Raw genomic sequence first — 16,626 nt, 5'->3', positions numbered from 1 at the left:
AGGTTTGTTAATAGGAGACTATCAGGAAATTTGAGCTAAGCACTTCAATAATATGAAATAAACATGTGGGCACTAACTCCCAGTAAGGGAATGTAACATTTCCTCGTAAAAGAGGGTACAGCCCTCACCTTTGGAAGGGAAAAAGTAACATTAATGTGGCTATTTTCACATGAATGTCTTTTATTTGTTTTGTTGGTTTTTCTGTTGTGGTAGTTTTAATGTTGGGGTTGGGTTTTTTCCCCTCAGCCTGGCAGGGCTTTGTGGCAGCAGTGATTTATAACATAACCTTTTCAGTAAAATCATCACAAGGGAACCCAATTCCCAGGCTGTGCTCATTCTAGTACTGGTGTCTTCCCCATAGGATCCAGGCCCTAAAACTCCCCCCCTTTGCCCCCTAATTTAGGATATTACAACAGAACTGAGAAAAAAATACTGAGTAACCACAATGAGCTCCACAATCCCTTCTGCCATTAGATTCCCTCCCCAATCTTTGTTTCAGGTGATTTCTCAAGCACCAAGGGGCTGCCTGATAGGCTGGGGTTATCAGGAACGAACTCTGCTCCTGAACAAACAGGTAAATGCTGTGTGTTAAGCAACAGGTCAAACTAGTGAAGGAGGGTAGAAAACCATCTGTTACACCTGGGTATGTAGGACAGCACACCACACAGAGACAATTGGCTTTTATTGTATGTACAGCAGGAGTTACTTCCTTAAAAAAATCCTCTTAGGTTTTTGTAGTGATATAATAAATCTGTACATCATAGATTTTATAATTGCACCAACTTGAGTTTATGTATGCACAGAAAGAAAAACACACCACAGAAGAAGTGACTATGACAGTTGATGCTAGGAAAAAAAAAGTTTTACCCCACCTGGAATAATACAGAGCATAATACATCATTGGGAAATACAGAGTTATAATACTGGAAAGACCTCAGATCATCCTTCCCAGCTATTTTCACACCATGCCAGCAGCACCTTGCATAGTAGCAGTTTGGATATCCTGAGTGAAGTGGTATTATTCACCCTTAACTTAAAGTAATCACCCTTGTTATATAATTAATCTGGAGTTGTTTGTCACCAAGGCTGAGGCTTAGCAATGTGCAGAAGCATTTGCTGACTTTAAACACATGAATAAATCCACTTAGGTCCTGTTGAGGTCAGAGCATGAGGTCAGCTGTTCCCACTCACAACAGGAATGTCTTAGCCTGGAGCTATGGCACACTTAATTCTAGAAGCACTTCTCTCAAACCTCAGCTCTCCAAATCAAAGCCTGCAATAAACTCAACTGAAAAATCCAGGCAGCTCTCACCTTGCTCTGTGCAACACCCAGAGCTCCCAGACCTAAAATAGGTGTTAAAACAAGAGCAAGATTCTTATTTAGCTTTCCCATCCACATCTGGCAGCATTTCATGCTTTCAACTTTGCTTTTTCCTATGACGTTTTGCACATCAACAACAGCAGAACTCTGCAAGAAACAGAGTTTCCAAAACAACAAAAAGTTTCCACTTGCAAAACACCTAGAACCAGCAAGGAGATGCAGTACCAGGAAATGCTGTAAAATTCCACTGATCCCCAAAACTGGTGTAATTGCCAGCCAGTTTCATCAAAAAAGCAGCACTGTAAATCCAGTCCTCTCAAGAGCAAGATAGCACAAGGTCTGTATGGCCTAAAGCCCCAACAGAAAGAGCAGGGAAAAGAAAATCTGTCAGAAGTCGTAAGAATAAAGCCCAGTATTTATGCCTGCACAGTGTATGACCTGTCCATAAAGCTGAAGAAGTCTGGCAAAGGTATTTTGCTTTCAAAATGCAATTTTTCCACCCTGGCATTCCTTCTGCCTCGGATTCCCAAGTTTCATATATTGTTAGGAGTGAAATGACTCTAATTTCTTCCTGGGTCAAGTGGGATATAAAATACCAATGACCTAGGGATAAAGCCTTCCCCTCCTCTTTAAAGTGACTTTGAAAAGGATCTCAATCATTTGAACAAAGCTACTTAGCTTATATTCCCATTGGAGATATTAGGTAGTTTTATTGCTTTCATCTACATAGAGTAATTCAATTCTTGTACTATTTGCTCAGTCAAAATTCACACTAAAGCTAAGACAAATGTTGGTGAGGATAGGGCTTGTCTCCATTGAGGCAAATTTAAACACCATAAAGCAAAAACAAACTACAAACACAAATTAAGAAGTTGCAGGTATGGGCAGAAAAATTCTTTAGAAAGGAACTGCAAGCCTTCATCTCTTATTTTCATGAAAGAAATACCCATGCTTTCATTGCTGTACAGAACATCCAGAAACACAAAAGTGTAAGAAAAGGGACAAAAGGAATGAGTATTTCATAGGTTGTTTCCAATCTACTGTTCTGACATCATGAAATTGCAAGACAGTAAACAAGAAGTGTTTGATGTAATAATATCATGTAAAGATTTTATCTACTGTTCAAGTGGGTAGTTATTAAAATTCTTTGTCATTTGAATAATTAGACATTTGAACAATGGATCACATTACAGAACACAGAAGGTGTTTTGTAAAACAAAAACTACACAGGACACATAATGGTGTTATTTGTGCTAGTTGACAAATCCAGTCATTCTAACCCAAAACTGCAGTGTGGATCCTGCAGGCTGTGAGGATCCAGCTCACACTGACCCAAATACACAAGAAATGTACATCCTTAGATCTCCTGATCTTAAATGACAGCCTAAGGAGGGGATGGGATTCATTATGTGGGTCTTTGGGGTTGTCACAATTGAGTTGTCCCCTTGTGTTTAGTGCCTTAGTTTGTTTTTACAGCAGGACACAAATTATTTGCAGAGGAGTAAGAAGAGGTGAGAAACACACCCGCCAGATACAGAGATCCAACAGCAAACCAAACAATGTTTATTTTCCTGAGGAGTGAAGGCAAATAAAAAACCAGATTCCCTTTTTACACCAAATGCCTTGCTCTCCTTATCTGGAGAGTTCATTTTCTCTTAACACATGTGAGCCCAAACCTTCACACAGTCTGCAGTAAAGAACGTCCTTCATTCCCACCACTGAGACAAGCATTCAAGTGATCATCAAAACCTTAAGATGAACCAAGTTTTTTCATGTGTATGCATTCTCTGGGGTAAATTACAAGAAAATCCTAGTGCTGTATCCTGCAAGTTACTCAGTGTTATTTCACTCTGTCCTACAGTACATGCTAAAGCTTCTGTAAATTAAAATCCCAGCTCAGTAATTTAAGAAAACTTCAAGTAATGTTATGTGCTGCTTCTACATTCCCAATTCCACAGCTCTTTGTTTTTAGGGTATGGATGTGCTACCCATGGAGCTCAGTTTCATTTGGATTTCTTGAATTTAGGGAACTGTTGTGGTTTTATCTTTCAGCAACAAAGATTGAGCATTTAACAATGGCAGGGACTTGACCCCCACCCTGCCCCATAACACAAAGAATTCCTGGTAAAATCAAGAGAAAAAGTGTCTGTTGAGGGAACATGACATCAGGGGTTTTAATGCTCACACCATGAAACACTGTAGAACAAATGAAGAAACAAAATTTCTACTTTGTATTAAATGAGAAATAAACAAAACTGTTCAGGCACATTCAGGCTGGACAAACCTGCATTACTGAACTGGGATTTCCAAGCACAATACAGCTCCAGAAGATCAATTTGTACCCAATTTTTAAAATACAGAACATTAAAATGCCTTCAAGTGTTTTCATAACAAGCAGCATGCTTAAACGTACAACTATGTGATAGTCTGGTCTACTGTTCTACCACAGTGATCTTAGGAGGTTACACATAAACAGTATTTTTAAGCAGTTAAAAGATTTTGACCATTCACTTCTAATATTTTCTTGGTAAAAAAGAAACCAAACGTCCTCTACTTTGATATTGATTCACCAAGAGAACCTTGAATCTGTCAGAAATTTGAAATCTGTTTCTATTCTTCTGTAACTTTCTATTTTTGATGAATGCTTTAAGTTGAAAGCCCAAATATCTGCCAAAGTGTTGGACAGCTTAAAGGAGGAAAGGGGCCAGGGGAAAAATCACTGTTGGCAAAGTAGGCACAAGGTCTATCAACCATTCAGGTCAGTAATTTAGTTGGAATGATTGGATGTTTTTCTTGGCTGAAGAGAACAGGCTTGGTCCTTTGTCCTCAGCAGGAATGCAGATGATGGAAAAATACAGGTAAAGCATGAAAGATGGTACCTGTGAAATACTGACATTTTACTCTTCTTCACAGCCAAAATGAGAACTATGCCTTTGCTCCCATCAGTTTTTCATTTTAGATTAAAGGAGCCAGCTGCAATATTTAGCAAGGAAAAAAAGGTTAAAAAACTCACCTGGCCATCCACTCAGCACATGACAACACTGGTAGATCTAGCAACTGAACTAAGGGAATTAATACTTTTTCAAAAGCTTCCTTCACAACTGTATATTTGAAGTAAGTGTTTGGCAAGTAAGACAAGCTTTCCAATGAAAAGCACTGAAGGGTTAACTATGCTCTACTCACCATTTACTGCTCCTAGCTTTGCATTTGATATGATGGTTTATGTACTTGTCTAACAAGCACTGGGGAGAAGGAATTAGAGCCCCTAAGATGAGTTTTTGCATCAGCAGTACAGCTTCTCACACAGGGAAGAAAAGCTACGTGTAAGATTTTACAAATACTTTGTTTGCATGTAGCTTCAAGTAGATTTAAACAAAACCACCCAAGTTCTGTGTTTTAAAGCGTAACCTTTTTTTTAAGCAGAACATGAAACAATATGCTAGTATTGATATTTGCATAATTGATTGACTTATGGCTAATGTCAAAGGCATCTCTCCACCTCCACGGGCTGAGCAGTGATTATAGCAGGCTACAGTTATTACAGTAGGGTGTCTGAGTCAGCATTTTCCTTCTGCTTCTGAACACTCATCCCCTTCCAAATTACAGCACTAACTGCATCTGGGCCTCTTTTTTTCCCCCTTTCAGACTAGAAAAATCAGTTGCTACTGTTGCAGGCTGTAGAGAGGGAACACAGTGGTGTTTTCTCTCTCTGTAGAGGTTCAGTCACATAAACTGGGTGTGAGGTTTCAGTTCAGAGCTCCCCGTTGATGTAAATCAGGTGATCACATTTGGGTCCTTCCTACAGGATCAGTCAGGCTGGAAGTTACAGTGGGTCCCTGGTGCCACCTCCCTGCTCCAGCAGGGCCATCCCAGAGCACAGGGCACAGGCTGGGTCCAGATGGCTCTGGAATGTCCCCAGGAGGAGCCCCCAGAGCCCCTCTGGGCTCTGCTCAGGGCTGGGCACTGCCCAGGGCAGAAGTTGTGCCTCCTGTGCAGGGGAATTGCTGGGCTCAGGCCCTGCCCGTGGCTCTGGGGCCATTGCTGGGCCTGGAGCAGAGCCTGGGCCTGCTCTGACCTCTGCACACAGGGACAGACACAGGGACAGCCAGGGACAGACACAGGGACAGACCCAGGGCCAGGCAGGGCTGAGGCCCCTCTCTCTCCCTGGGGCTCCTCTCCAGGCTGAGCAGCCCCAGCTCCCTCAGCCTTTCCTGGGCACGGAGCTGCTCCAGGCCCTTGCTCAGCTCCAGGAGCTCCTGGCCCTGCTGTGCTGAGGAGCCAGAGCTGGACACAGCAGCCAGAGGTGCTCCCAGGGCTGGGCTGGGCACAGGGGCATTACCTGCTGGAAATGCTCTTCCCAGTGCACCCCAGGACATGAGGTGACTTCTTGGTCTCCACCTGCACCATTCTTCATCCTCCCTCCTTTTCCAGAAGAAACCACACACTCCTCCAAAAGCTGGACACATTCAGCACTTGGTTGTATTTGGAGGAGCGACTTCATCGTCAGAGAGAAAAAGCATTTTGGAAAAATAAACCAAAAAGACCACAGTGAACATCCTTTTATGCAAGCCATCAGCCATATTTGTATTCTCTAGGACTGCTCTGTAAACAAGTGCTCAAGGGGTGACAGGAATCCCATCAGAGAGGGTTTGGGTTCATAGGTACGGCTCTCCTGAGGCCCCGTTCAGTTTGCTCTTGCTCTTGTTCCTGGAAAGGAGCTTCTTGCTGAGGATTCTGGAGAGTGTCCCCCCCTTCTTGCGGCCCTCCTCTGCCAGGGGCTGCTGCAGGAACACCAGGTCATTGTGGGACTGGCTCATCCCCGGGTCCTTCTGGTGGTGCTGCCGGCGGAAAAACAGCTTGGCGCTTTTCTTCAAAATCCCACCTGTGCAGGGAAAAAGGTGCAGGACACTTTAGACAGAACAGGCTGCTGTCCTCTTGAAACTCAGCTTGAAGTGCAGCACGAGTGAGAAAAGCTGATCCTCTAAATTAAGGCTCCTTCCTTACACTTAGTTCCTAATGCTCCTCTGGAGGCCATGCCAGTGCTCATACACACATGCACAGCACTGGGGTGGGTTGTACCCTGGGCTCTCAAGTGTCACAGAGGCACATCCAATCTTTCCAACCAGTAAAGTAGAAAGGATTTTATAAAATGAATGAAAGAGAGGAAATAATGTTACTCTTTGTTGTTTCACAGATCAAAGGAGGTGAAGATCAGCCTGTGAGGCACCATGTGAAGCAAATTTTAATTTGAGGTGCAGGACAGCAGTACCTGGCAGTAAACACATGTGCAGTGGTTGTGTACAAGCCAGGCAGCAGGTGTTCCATACAAATTCAGCAGCACCCCCCAGAGTAACACTCACAAAGCATTTGCTGTCTAAAACCCTGTTAGGAATAGCAATGCACTTCAAGCAGATTAAAAATAATATTACATCTGTTTCCAACAGGTTCAGAAGTCTGCCCAAATCCCTCCTGTGGTAAATTAAGTTGCTTTATTTTGCCGTGTTCCTTCCTCTGACCCCCTGTCAAACCCAGCATGCAGCCAAGGCAATTGCAGCTGTTATCTCACCAGGGACTCATGCTGCCAACAGCAGCTATCACTACTCCTCTCTTTGCAAGCTTGGGCTGTTTTTGCAGCCATTCTGCCAAATTCCACCCTCCCCCTCCATGTGTGCCTGGTGTGCAGCTGGCAGGGACACTGCTCCAGGCTACCAGCAACACTCAGCCTGGCTGGGACGTCAGCTCTGTGTTAAAATAGCATCAGTTTTGTATGGAATTGGTAGGGCTGCTGTCCCAGGTGGCAAGAGCTCGTTTGAACAGAGGAGGACCCAGGTGACAAGCCAGCACAGGAGCTTCTGGCAGTCAGAATTGGGGGTGGGGGCAGTCACCTCCCTGGCAGAGTTTCCACACCCTCTCCCTGCACCACTATCAGGTTTCCTGATCCGTTCCAGCTTCAGCTATTAATTCCTGTCATGGCGTGGTCCTGATTCTGCTTTTCCTCCCACTGCAAATGGACACAAAAAGCAACACACAGTGCAGCTCTTTCATGGGACACTGCCACAGCTAGAATTAAATGTTTGTCCCCTGAAGACCTGCCAAGGCCTCTGTGTCACTTTGCACACAGTGACAGCTGCAGAACAGGTATTTCATGGCAGCCAGATGCTGCTTTGTGCACACCAAAGCAGTCATAAACGTGTACGTGGGTTTATTACTGTGTACTTTAAGGGCTAGGCACTCAGCACCTGGGAGGATATTCAAACATGGTTTTTTTCTGGCAGCTGCTGAGACTCTCCCCACAACGGGCACAATGGGATGGGAAGCAGAAATCAGCTGAAAGCAACCAGAACTCGTGGATTTGAATCTTGACTGCTCTCCCATCAGCCTCTGATTGATCTTTCTGGCAAGGCAGTACCACTTCAAGCTGTGATCAGCAGCACAAAAGCAGCAGTGTTCCACCCCAGGACAGTGACAGCTGCTGATGTGCAGAGGCTGGGGGATGCAGAGGCCTCACTGCTGTGCAGCTCCTGTTTGAGCAGGCAGCTGTTCTGCCCAGCAGCCCTGGGACACAAGGGTTTATCCCTGAGCAGATTTTTAGTCCCATCCATTCTGTCATTCAGATTTTCTACACAAGGAAACAGCACCTGACTAAGAATGCTCCAAAAATTGTGCCGGTGGCCTGGGACAACTCCCTGCAGCTGAAAATCCGTGGGCAGCACTTCCCTGGGAGCAGCACAGGCTCAGCACAAGCAGCACCCCTGACACAAGAGCTCCCTGGAGTTCAGCCTCTGCTGCCTGGAAGCTTGCCACATGCCCAGCAGTGTGCAGCCAGCTTGGAGCATGCTGCCTGGCAGTGGCTGTGGCTGCTGTGCAGACATGCAGCCCTGGGAGGAGGCAGGGCAGGGCAGGGCAGCAGCCTGGCAGTGCCCATGCTGGTTCATGTGCTGGTTCATGTGCTGTTTGCATGCTTATTCCTCCACTTCAACAGGATCCATGTGCCAGCCCCTGCCCCCAGCAGCAGGAGATGAGCAGAGAGCACTACATGAACTCACTGCACTGATGTGGGGTGGTCTGAAAATGCTTGTGGGGGGTGGGATCACTTCTGAATCTCATTTGTGCTAATGGAGGAAGACTTCCTTCCACAGCTACAAGGATACCAACAGAGATGGCTTTCCATTCCTTCCCAACTTCCAAAAGAGTTTTCATACAGGTGGCTTTGTAAAAAGCTGCTGATTTTGTAAATACCTGCTGAGATTGTGGTAGCTCTGTAAATTAGGCCAGAAAAGTTTAATCTAAAAATGTATAAGCAGCAGGTTTTAAAATAAGTTTTGTTTGTATGTATATCCAGTTATGGGGTCACACATGGTTTGGCATGAGCAGATTTTGACTGATGTAGAGCATCCCTCCAAGGTTTCCTTGGTGCCCTCTCTGTGTGACCCTCCTGCACAGCACAACCACCAGAAAGATGATTTGTCACAGCAGACTGGTCTGCTAAGACACCTGAGCACAGGAAGGTAATTTTGGAAGGAGAAAAGGAAAGGATAGGGGAAGAAGAAAATGGGTGTCAAACTAATTTTTGCTTCAGTTTTTACAATGAGGGTCTCATTGTAAAGCTACGTTTTCTTAGGGATAAAAAAAAGAGACAAAAATAACTTACTGTGTAGGTAATTAATTCTGGCTGGCATAGCAGTCATCTTAAGTTTATAAAAGGGAACGGGTAAGAAAGAGGAAGTCAGAAAGGTAAAAAAACAAACAAACAAAAATATGCAAGAGTAAAAAAAAGTGCTAGCTTTAAGACATTAACACACACAAAAGGCTTTTCAAAGCAGAAGGGGTTTTGTTTGGGTTTTTTGCCGTGTTTGGGTTTTTTTGTTGTGGCATTTGCGGTTTTATTTGTGGTGGGGTTTTTTGTTGTTTGTTTTTTTTAAGGGAAAGCATTTGACAAACAGAAGCCTTGAACTATTCACAGCTCACTGAAGGCAGGGGGATTGAAATGTTTTCCCATCTTACTCCATAAAAGCTACTCAGCTGTGACAAAGCAGAGATTCAAGACTTCCACAAAGACATCTGTGTATAATGAAAGGGATTTGAGCCAGTTTTTTTCAAGTATTTTTTCAAGATGATACAACTCTCTCTGAGATATTTTGCAGTTTTTAGCAGTCTTATGCTGAGTTGTGTGAAAAGGATCTCTAGAAGATTTATCTCTTTGCACAGGGAAACACAAAACTAGACAACTCACAAATTTCCACTTTCTTGCTTTAGAATAACATGTTAAAGAAGATTCCAGAGGTTTGCAGTTTCTCACACAGATTCCTAAACTTTTCCAGGCTCCAAAATGAGCCAAATCCCTTGACAGCTAACCCACTCCCCTCACCCCAAACACACCCAAGGCTTTCCAGTGCCTGGGCATGTGTGTGACAGGGATTGTTGCTGTTCCCTCCTGATCTCCCATGTGGAGCAGTCCAGCTGTGGGAAGGCCAGAGAGCTCCAAGGGAGGGTCCTGACAAAGAGCTCCAGTGTCTGCCCTTGGGTGAGGGGGGTGAAAATCCAGTAAAACAGGGAGGTTTTGTAGTGAGCCATTTCCCAGGATCTCTGGGCGAGGAAAGGATAGAAAATAATAAAGCAGAGAGGGATGGGTATGAGTGAAAAGCACAGAAGTGTAAAGTGTTTTTTGCAACTTTAAGGTGCAACCTGTGTGCCTGTTTGGGGCCCAGTCCACTGCATTGACCCTTCCTAATAGCCCCTGTGTTTACCACAAACCAGTGCTCAGAGGTTACTGGATTTACTAAGAAAACACAAAAGAACCCTAAGACATTTTCAAACTGCAGCTATTCAGGTTTGCAACTACACCTAAGCAAAATGATCTGATACCTCACTTACTTCTTAAATTAACTTTGATTCCATTTTCTTTAGCAAGTGATGCATTAATGAAATGAGTGAAAAGGGGGAATCTGTCCAGCAGGCAGTTTCTCTTCAGCTGTGGTGCTTCCCTGAACACACACTGTAGTGAGGGCAGGGCAGCCTTGTGCTCAGAGAGGTGAAGGGGAAGAGGAATAGATTGGAAAGCAAGAGTGGATCCCTGCCATCTTCACCCTGCTAATGGGGCTGGCAATACAGGGCAAGTCCTGGGTTATAAGGACACAGTTTTCCTTGAGGAATTGATAACATGACTAGTGATTTCTCTCCCAAATAACTGAGTTGGGTGTAATGAGCTTCTAAGGGTGAGCTGTTTCCTCATGGAGGGGAGGGTAAGAGAGCCTGACTGGCTCAGAGAGCTGCAAGGAAAACAGCTTCAACCAACACCACAATCACAAAGAGTCTGAAGGACAAAAAAAATCAATAAGAAAGGATGAACTACTGCAAGCAATTACACAGAGAAAGCAGTCACTGAAGTGGAAGTGAGGATCATGTACCTTTAGATTTTTTCATGCTCCCAGTTTCTGAAACACTTAATGAGCTCCCAGATATTTCTTCAGAGGTCTGGTCTAAGAAGGTGCTGGTGTCCCACTGCTGGCTGCCATTCTCCAAACCCCAGGTCTTGTGGGTGCTTTGCTGTGGGTCGGTGCCAGGGACTCTTTCTGAAGCATCCAGTGACTGCTTTTTATCAGAGGTGAGTTTTGCAACATTTTCCTCCACAGTGGGTGGATCTGCTTCCCTGCAGGAGCTGTCCATGGCTGCAGCATAGTCCATCATCAGTGAAGCTTCACTGTCCTGAGATAAAGAGGTCTGCCCAGTGGAAATAAGAGACAACACTGACACGAGTCATCCTGCTGGAGAAAAACAAACCTCCCTGCAGGAGTTATTTTAACTCTTTACACTTGCATTGCTCAGGACCATCAGCAAGCCACCTGAAGCTTCCTTAGCTCTACTAAAGGAGAGGAGCATTTAGCAAAGCTTTAATCATGTTGCAAAGTCCAAATGTGTGAAAAAATCAATTAAGGAAATGCATTCTACTTATCCCTGGCCCCACTACAAATAACAGGACTCCCCCATATGTGCTGGTGTAATGAAGTGTCAGCATTTCTTTTGGTCATTCTAAGAAAATTAACATCAAAGCATTTCATCTTGTCTCATTGTTTGCCCTCCCTCTGGAACAGAGACCAGAGAACCAGAGATTTTTCAGAGGGTTTTAACAGCTTTGAAAAAAAGTATAAAAATCTTCCATACTTTTTCAGTGCATCTTCCCTACATGAGTGAAACACAGACTATAAAGAATATAAAACTTGAGGCAGAGTATCTAAATTATTGTACTTTAAAAAAAAGCCCAAAACGATGCAGCTTAAATATAACATGTGGCTCCAGATTGGCACTGGATTGTTGAAAATCTCTGTGGTATTGTATTAATGTTTCAAAATTAAAGGTGCTATTCCTTTATATATATATATATGTGTGTGTGTGTGTGTGTGTGTGTGTGTATTTCCTTACATTCACAGGCTAGACTTGATATTTAGAGTGAAAACATCCCTGCTTGCCTGTGTGCCTGTTTCAGCTCTTACCTTTAATATGAAATTAGCTTTGTCTTCTTACAATACATTCTTGTTTTATATACATATTTTATATGTACCTCTTCTCACCTAAATTGATTTCCCCAAATCCCTAACACCACCCCAATCCAAGGACACAGTGCATTTTAGTCAGGCTGTCCAATCTAACCATCAGCACCCAACACCCTGATCTGGCTGAACTTGAAACAGTCACAGAAATAACCTGGCACACAAATCTGATCCTGCAGGGACACAGAAGCCCTGTTAGCACTGCAGTCAGTGCAGAAAAGGCTTTCCAGAGCTAAGCATGAACTCTGAGTGTATTTTCTGCTCTACCTTGGACACCCCTGATATGATAATGGTGCTTTTCTTCCGAGGGGACTTCAGCTTCTGCTTGGCAGACTGGCTCAGCTGCCGAATGGCCGCCTCTGCCACGGGGTCGGTGCCGTTCAGTACCAGCAGCTCTGCAAAGAAAGGAGCATTTCAGAGGGGCAAGGAAACAGGAGAAAACAGAGCAGAGACAGCCAGAGCTTGTCCTTGATTTAAAATTCACAGAAATGGCATCAACACCATAAATTTGCCAATTCACCACCCAGCGAGTCGGTGCTGTTCTTTCCTTCCTGGCACCTATTTTTGGAGAAAAGGTACCAAAATGGCATTTACAAACCCTTTCCATGAGAACAAAGGAGGTTCTGGAAGCCTGGACAAAGCACCCCATTATTTCAATCGTGTTGAAATAATGGTGTAGGTGCTGTTCTTTTCCTCCTGGCACCTATTTTTGGAGAAAAGGTACCAAAATGGCATTTACAAACCCCTTCCATGAGAACAAAGGAGGTTTCAATGCATTGCTGCCCTGTGGTGACAGTAGGGACATCATTATTTATCCCAGTCATGAAGAACCATAGTTCTAACATGGTACAAGGCTGGCACATGGTGCTACTTCCTCAGGTAGCTTTTTTGTTATTTTGCTGCTTTTCCAGATCTCCCTGATCAGTATTTCCAGTTTTGCTAAGGCATGTGATACGGAGGGGAAGGCAAAGTAGCTGCCTCCAAATCCTGTAAAGTGCACTCCCTTTTCCCCTCCAACCACTGCACAGGAATATAAAATCTTCTGTACAAAATGCTCTTTACTGACAAACACAAGTTTATTTTTAAGCATGGCCCCTTCTGGCATCTAGGACAGGAATACACATTAATCAAATTCATCAAGCTCAGGAACAAACAAGGCTAAGGAAGTCAACAAGATAAAAATCCCCATGTTTAATTGCCTGAGGTGGACTTTTCTGGCAAGAGTTTTAACAACAACAAAAAGAATAGAGGAAGGAATAGCACCAGTGTTAACTAAATTGAGCAGTGCCTTTTGTACTGTGACAGTAATGTAAGAAAAGATGAAGCCTAGAATTAAGAATATGTGTGCATGTCTGCACACTCATCTCAAACCTTGACTTTTCCATCTCCCCAGCCCCTGCATTAATTCTTATTATTGCCATCACTCAGAACTATGGCACAGACACAGCATCTTTTCCAGGGTGCATGCTGCTATTTTGCCATGATGTTTGTAATAACTTTTACCTAAGTTGCTGCCATACCCAAAAGCTCCTTTGTATTTCTTTCATTTGGCTTTTGTTTGAATGAGTAATTCTTCCTGCAATCCTGTATAAACACTTCACAGAAATCTCCTTGCACTCCCAATAAAAACATTGTCCATAACAATATGGAATAAGCTGTCTCCAGGTGGATTTTCCAGTAAGTGTTTTGTGTCTTTAATATCATAAACACTTCAGAGAGGCAACTCAGAAATCTTGCACTATCTTAACAATTCCCAAATTGATGTAGTAATACCACACTGCTTCAAGGTGTCAGAGCATTTCTTACCCTAGAGATGGGAAAAGATCCAAGTGCTCTTACAGCTATTCATGCTTACTGCTCCTTGCCCTTCCCCACATTTGTTGGCCAACACAATTCTGTCTCAGAAAGCTCCTGACAGTGCCAGGAGCAGCCCAGATCATCTCCAGGTCGTGCATTCCCCACTCAGACCTGTACAAAGCCAACTGAACTCCACAGCAGGTGCCACTGGCAGCCACCCTGGGTCACATCTGTCACTACTCCTGCCCACAGAGCCACTGAAAGGTTCAGTGGTGACCACACACAGGAGTGAAAAATGTGCTGAAGATTTAGAGCTGCATCCTGAAAAGGTAAATTCTCCAGAGACAAAATCAGGTTTATATACAATTCAAAGTGAATTTATAATTATTGTCAATGTCACCTGACAGTCTGAAAGAATTTCAGCTGTATCGAGGTGACTTAGGAAGGAGGACAGATGGGCACAGCAAGCCCAAAAAAGCCCAGTGGCTGGGCTAGTAAGAGAACTGAGTCTTCAGTCCAGCCTCTGCCTTCTCTTCAGACACAGGGGACTCAAATGTGCATGTCACAGGGTTTTAGTTTAGTGCAGCATCCCCTATGCCTTTATAAAAGGAGGCATCTTTCATTCAAAAGTAAGAGAAAATACTTCTTTTGGCTTTTTTGCAGCCTCTTCCCCTCTCCAAACCACAGCTCATTGTTATTTATTCAAAACCAGTAATTCAAATTGCCAATTAAAACCAGACTTTTACTGCAAGGCTGCCATAGCCCAAACCACAGTCCTTTTAACAAAAACACCCCAGTGCTGCTGACAGGCAGCAGCCACATGGGCTGGCTGTCATTTTAACAGGGTCACATTAATCCCATGTGCAGAACAGAGAAATGTTCTCCTTAGCAGCCCCAAACATTTTTATTACCTGTATCTGAAGATGACAAAGTTTTGCTGACTGGAGCACCATGAGAATGGAGAGCTTCAACAATGAAATCCTTTTCAGTCACCTTTACTTTAACTGGAGTTTTCACAGGAGAATCTGAGGACCAAGTTTTTTGGTTATTTGAACTGGTCAAGACATTTTTATTGCGTTAATAAGAATTTATTACACCAGTTATGCCTGTTCAAATCGTAAGTGTTTGAGAAAACTGTTTAACAGAAATTCTCAACACATGTTTTGTGGTAAACCTGACCCTAAAAGGCCAGTGAAGTGTGAGAATTTTTGAAAACATTTTAAAATTTTTAAGCATTTTTAAATGTTTAAAAAATGAAAGAATGTTTTAAAACATTCTACTGTAACACATTAAACTACACCCACTTAAATAAAAGATTTGCTTTAACAACTTAAAAGAACACAGATCTTTGTGCTGCTTCACAGCAAGACTGTTAATAGGTTTTACTTTTATAATTTTCCCAAGAAAAATTGGAAAATCTGCTCCTGGAGGACATGCTGAAAAGTATTTTTGTCACCAGGTAACACCAAGCTTCATCAGAGATGATAACACAGATCAGGGTTAGAAGGCACAGGATGGTTTGTTATCAGCAAACCTCTGATACATTTGTCATGTGAAAAACCATCCACCAAAATCCAGCCCTTCTACATTATCACACCATGGTGAAGATTTACAGAATTAAAAGAAATATTAACTGTTCCTCTTGTAAGAAACAAGTTTTGATGAAAATTAAAATCCCGATTCTGGAGAATACGAACAACAACCCCACTCCAACACATCAGAGAACTCTGGAATTGGTGCTTCCCTGCCATCCCAGCCCCCAGTGCTTCTCCTGGTGCCCCTGGAGGAAGATCTGGAGGTGCTGACCTGTGCTCAGGGGGGAGGATCTCCCTTCCAGACGAGGTTTGGTTCTCACAGCAGTGACAGTGGTGACCACAGTCCCACAGGGCATCACAGTGCGGTCCTTCTCGATCTTGGTGGCCAGCACTGGAGAGGAGACCTGCCTGGCCTTCACTTCACTGGGCTCTATAAAAGAGAACTGAGGAGACAAAAAAACACCACCTCAGAAGCACAGTCAGGCAAGGAGGACTCTATTTCTGGTACTCCTTTTAGGTTTTTGCTGAGCCAAATTCAAGAGTTAATTCTTTCAATAAGACACTGCTGGAATCTGAAATGCAGGGAAGTCTCAGAACTTTGGGCCTGGAAGCCAAAGCTTAGAATTAAAAACAGGATTTGATCTGAGACCTTGGAAAAGGCTTCCAAACTTAGGTGCTAGAAGTGAGAATGTGGATTTATAGTTTAAAGAAGAGATATGTTAAGCTGAGGAAAGTTTAGAGTTTTAAAGATATAGAAAAAATAAAAGTAGCTACAAAGGTAAACAAGGAGTTTAGAATGCAGCACTGTAGGTTTGTGTCTCATAACATGATTAGTTAAGAAAGCTTACACTGTAGCATGGGTCCATAAGATGAAATATTTAAGGACTGGTTCAAAAACATAAATATCCTTGTTGGTAGTGTTTTATTGGTCAATAAACCCTTAAAAGGATTTATTTTATTTTGTAACAAGGGGTCCTGTGACCTTCTGAACCATGCAGTAAAGATGTGATCCAAACTCACCCTTCCTGTCTATGTAGAAGATAAGAAAAATAAACCCCATCATCTAAAACAACTCAGAGGTCCTGTCTCTAAATCATTCAAAATTCCTTCCAAAATCCCATAAGACACAAACACCCTGCAATCAGAACAGGCTGCTCTGACTCAGCCACAAGCCCAAGCATGAGATCACAGAATCACAGAATAATGAATGAGGCTGGAAGAGACCTCTGAGATCATCGAGTCCAACCCATGCCCTAACACCTCAACCAGACTATAGCACCCAGTGCCATGGACAGGCTTTTTTTAAACACATCCAGAGATGGTGATTCTACCACCTCCCTGGGAAGAGCATCCCAGTACTTTATTATTCTTTTGGTGAAAAATTTCTTCCTAATGTCCAACCTGTACCTTCCCTGATGTAGCTGGA

General features: G+C 43.4%; 1 protein-coding gene across 2 annotated transcripts in view; it reads right to left on the bottom strand.

The window, feature by feature from the left end:
* Window positions 1-665: 665 nt before the first annotated feature.
* The window catches only part of C2CD2 (C2 calcium dependent domain containing 2), a 39,866-nt gene continuing 23,905 nt past the window's right edge, over window positions 666-16,626 (bottom strand). The window contains exons 10-14 of one of the 2 annotated variants that reach the window (XM_066545541.1): window positions 15,472-15,643; window positions 14,577-14,690; window positions 12,136-12,263; window positions 10,729-11,041; window positions 666-6,203 (exon numbers count right to left, since the gene is read on the bottom strand). In XM_066545541.1, coding sequence (XP_066401638.1) covers window positions 5,977-6,203; window positions 10,729-11,041; window positions 12,136-12,263; window positions 14,577-14,690; window positions 15,472-15,643 — 954 coding nt within the window. In that variant the 3' untranslated portion in view covers window positions 666-5,976. Of the gene's footprint in view, window positions 6,204-8,970; window positions 9,010-10,728; window positions 11,042-12,135; window positions 12,264-14,576; window positions 14,691-15,471; window positions 15,644-16,626 lie in introns of those variants that run through there. The other variant, XM_066545542.1, reaches the window with a different exon arrangement.

This window comes from Molothrus aeneus, chromosome 2 (genome assembly GCF_037042795.1).
Source record: "Molothrus aeneus isolate 106 chromosome 2, BPBGC_Maene_1.0, whole genome shotgun sequence".
NCBI lineage: Eukaryota > Metazoa > Chordata > Aves > Passeriformes > Icteridae > Molothrus > Molothrus aeneus.
The sequence above is the reverse complement of the archived record's forward strand: the minus strand, read 5'-3'. Positions and strand labels throughout refer to the sequence as shown.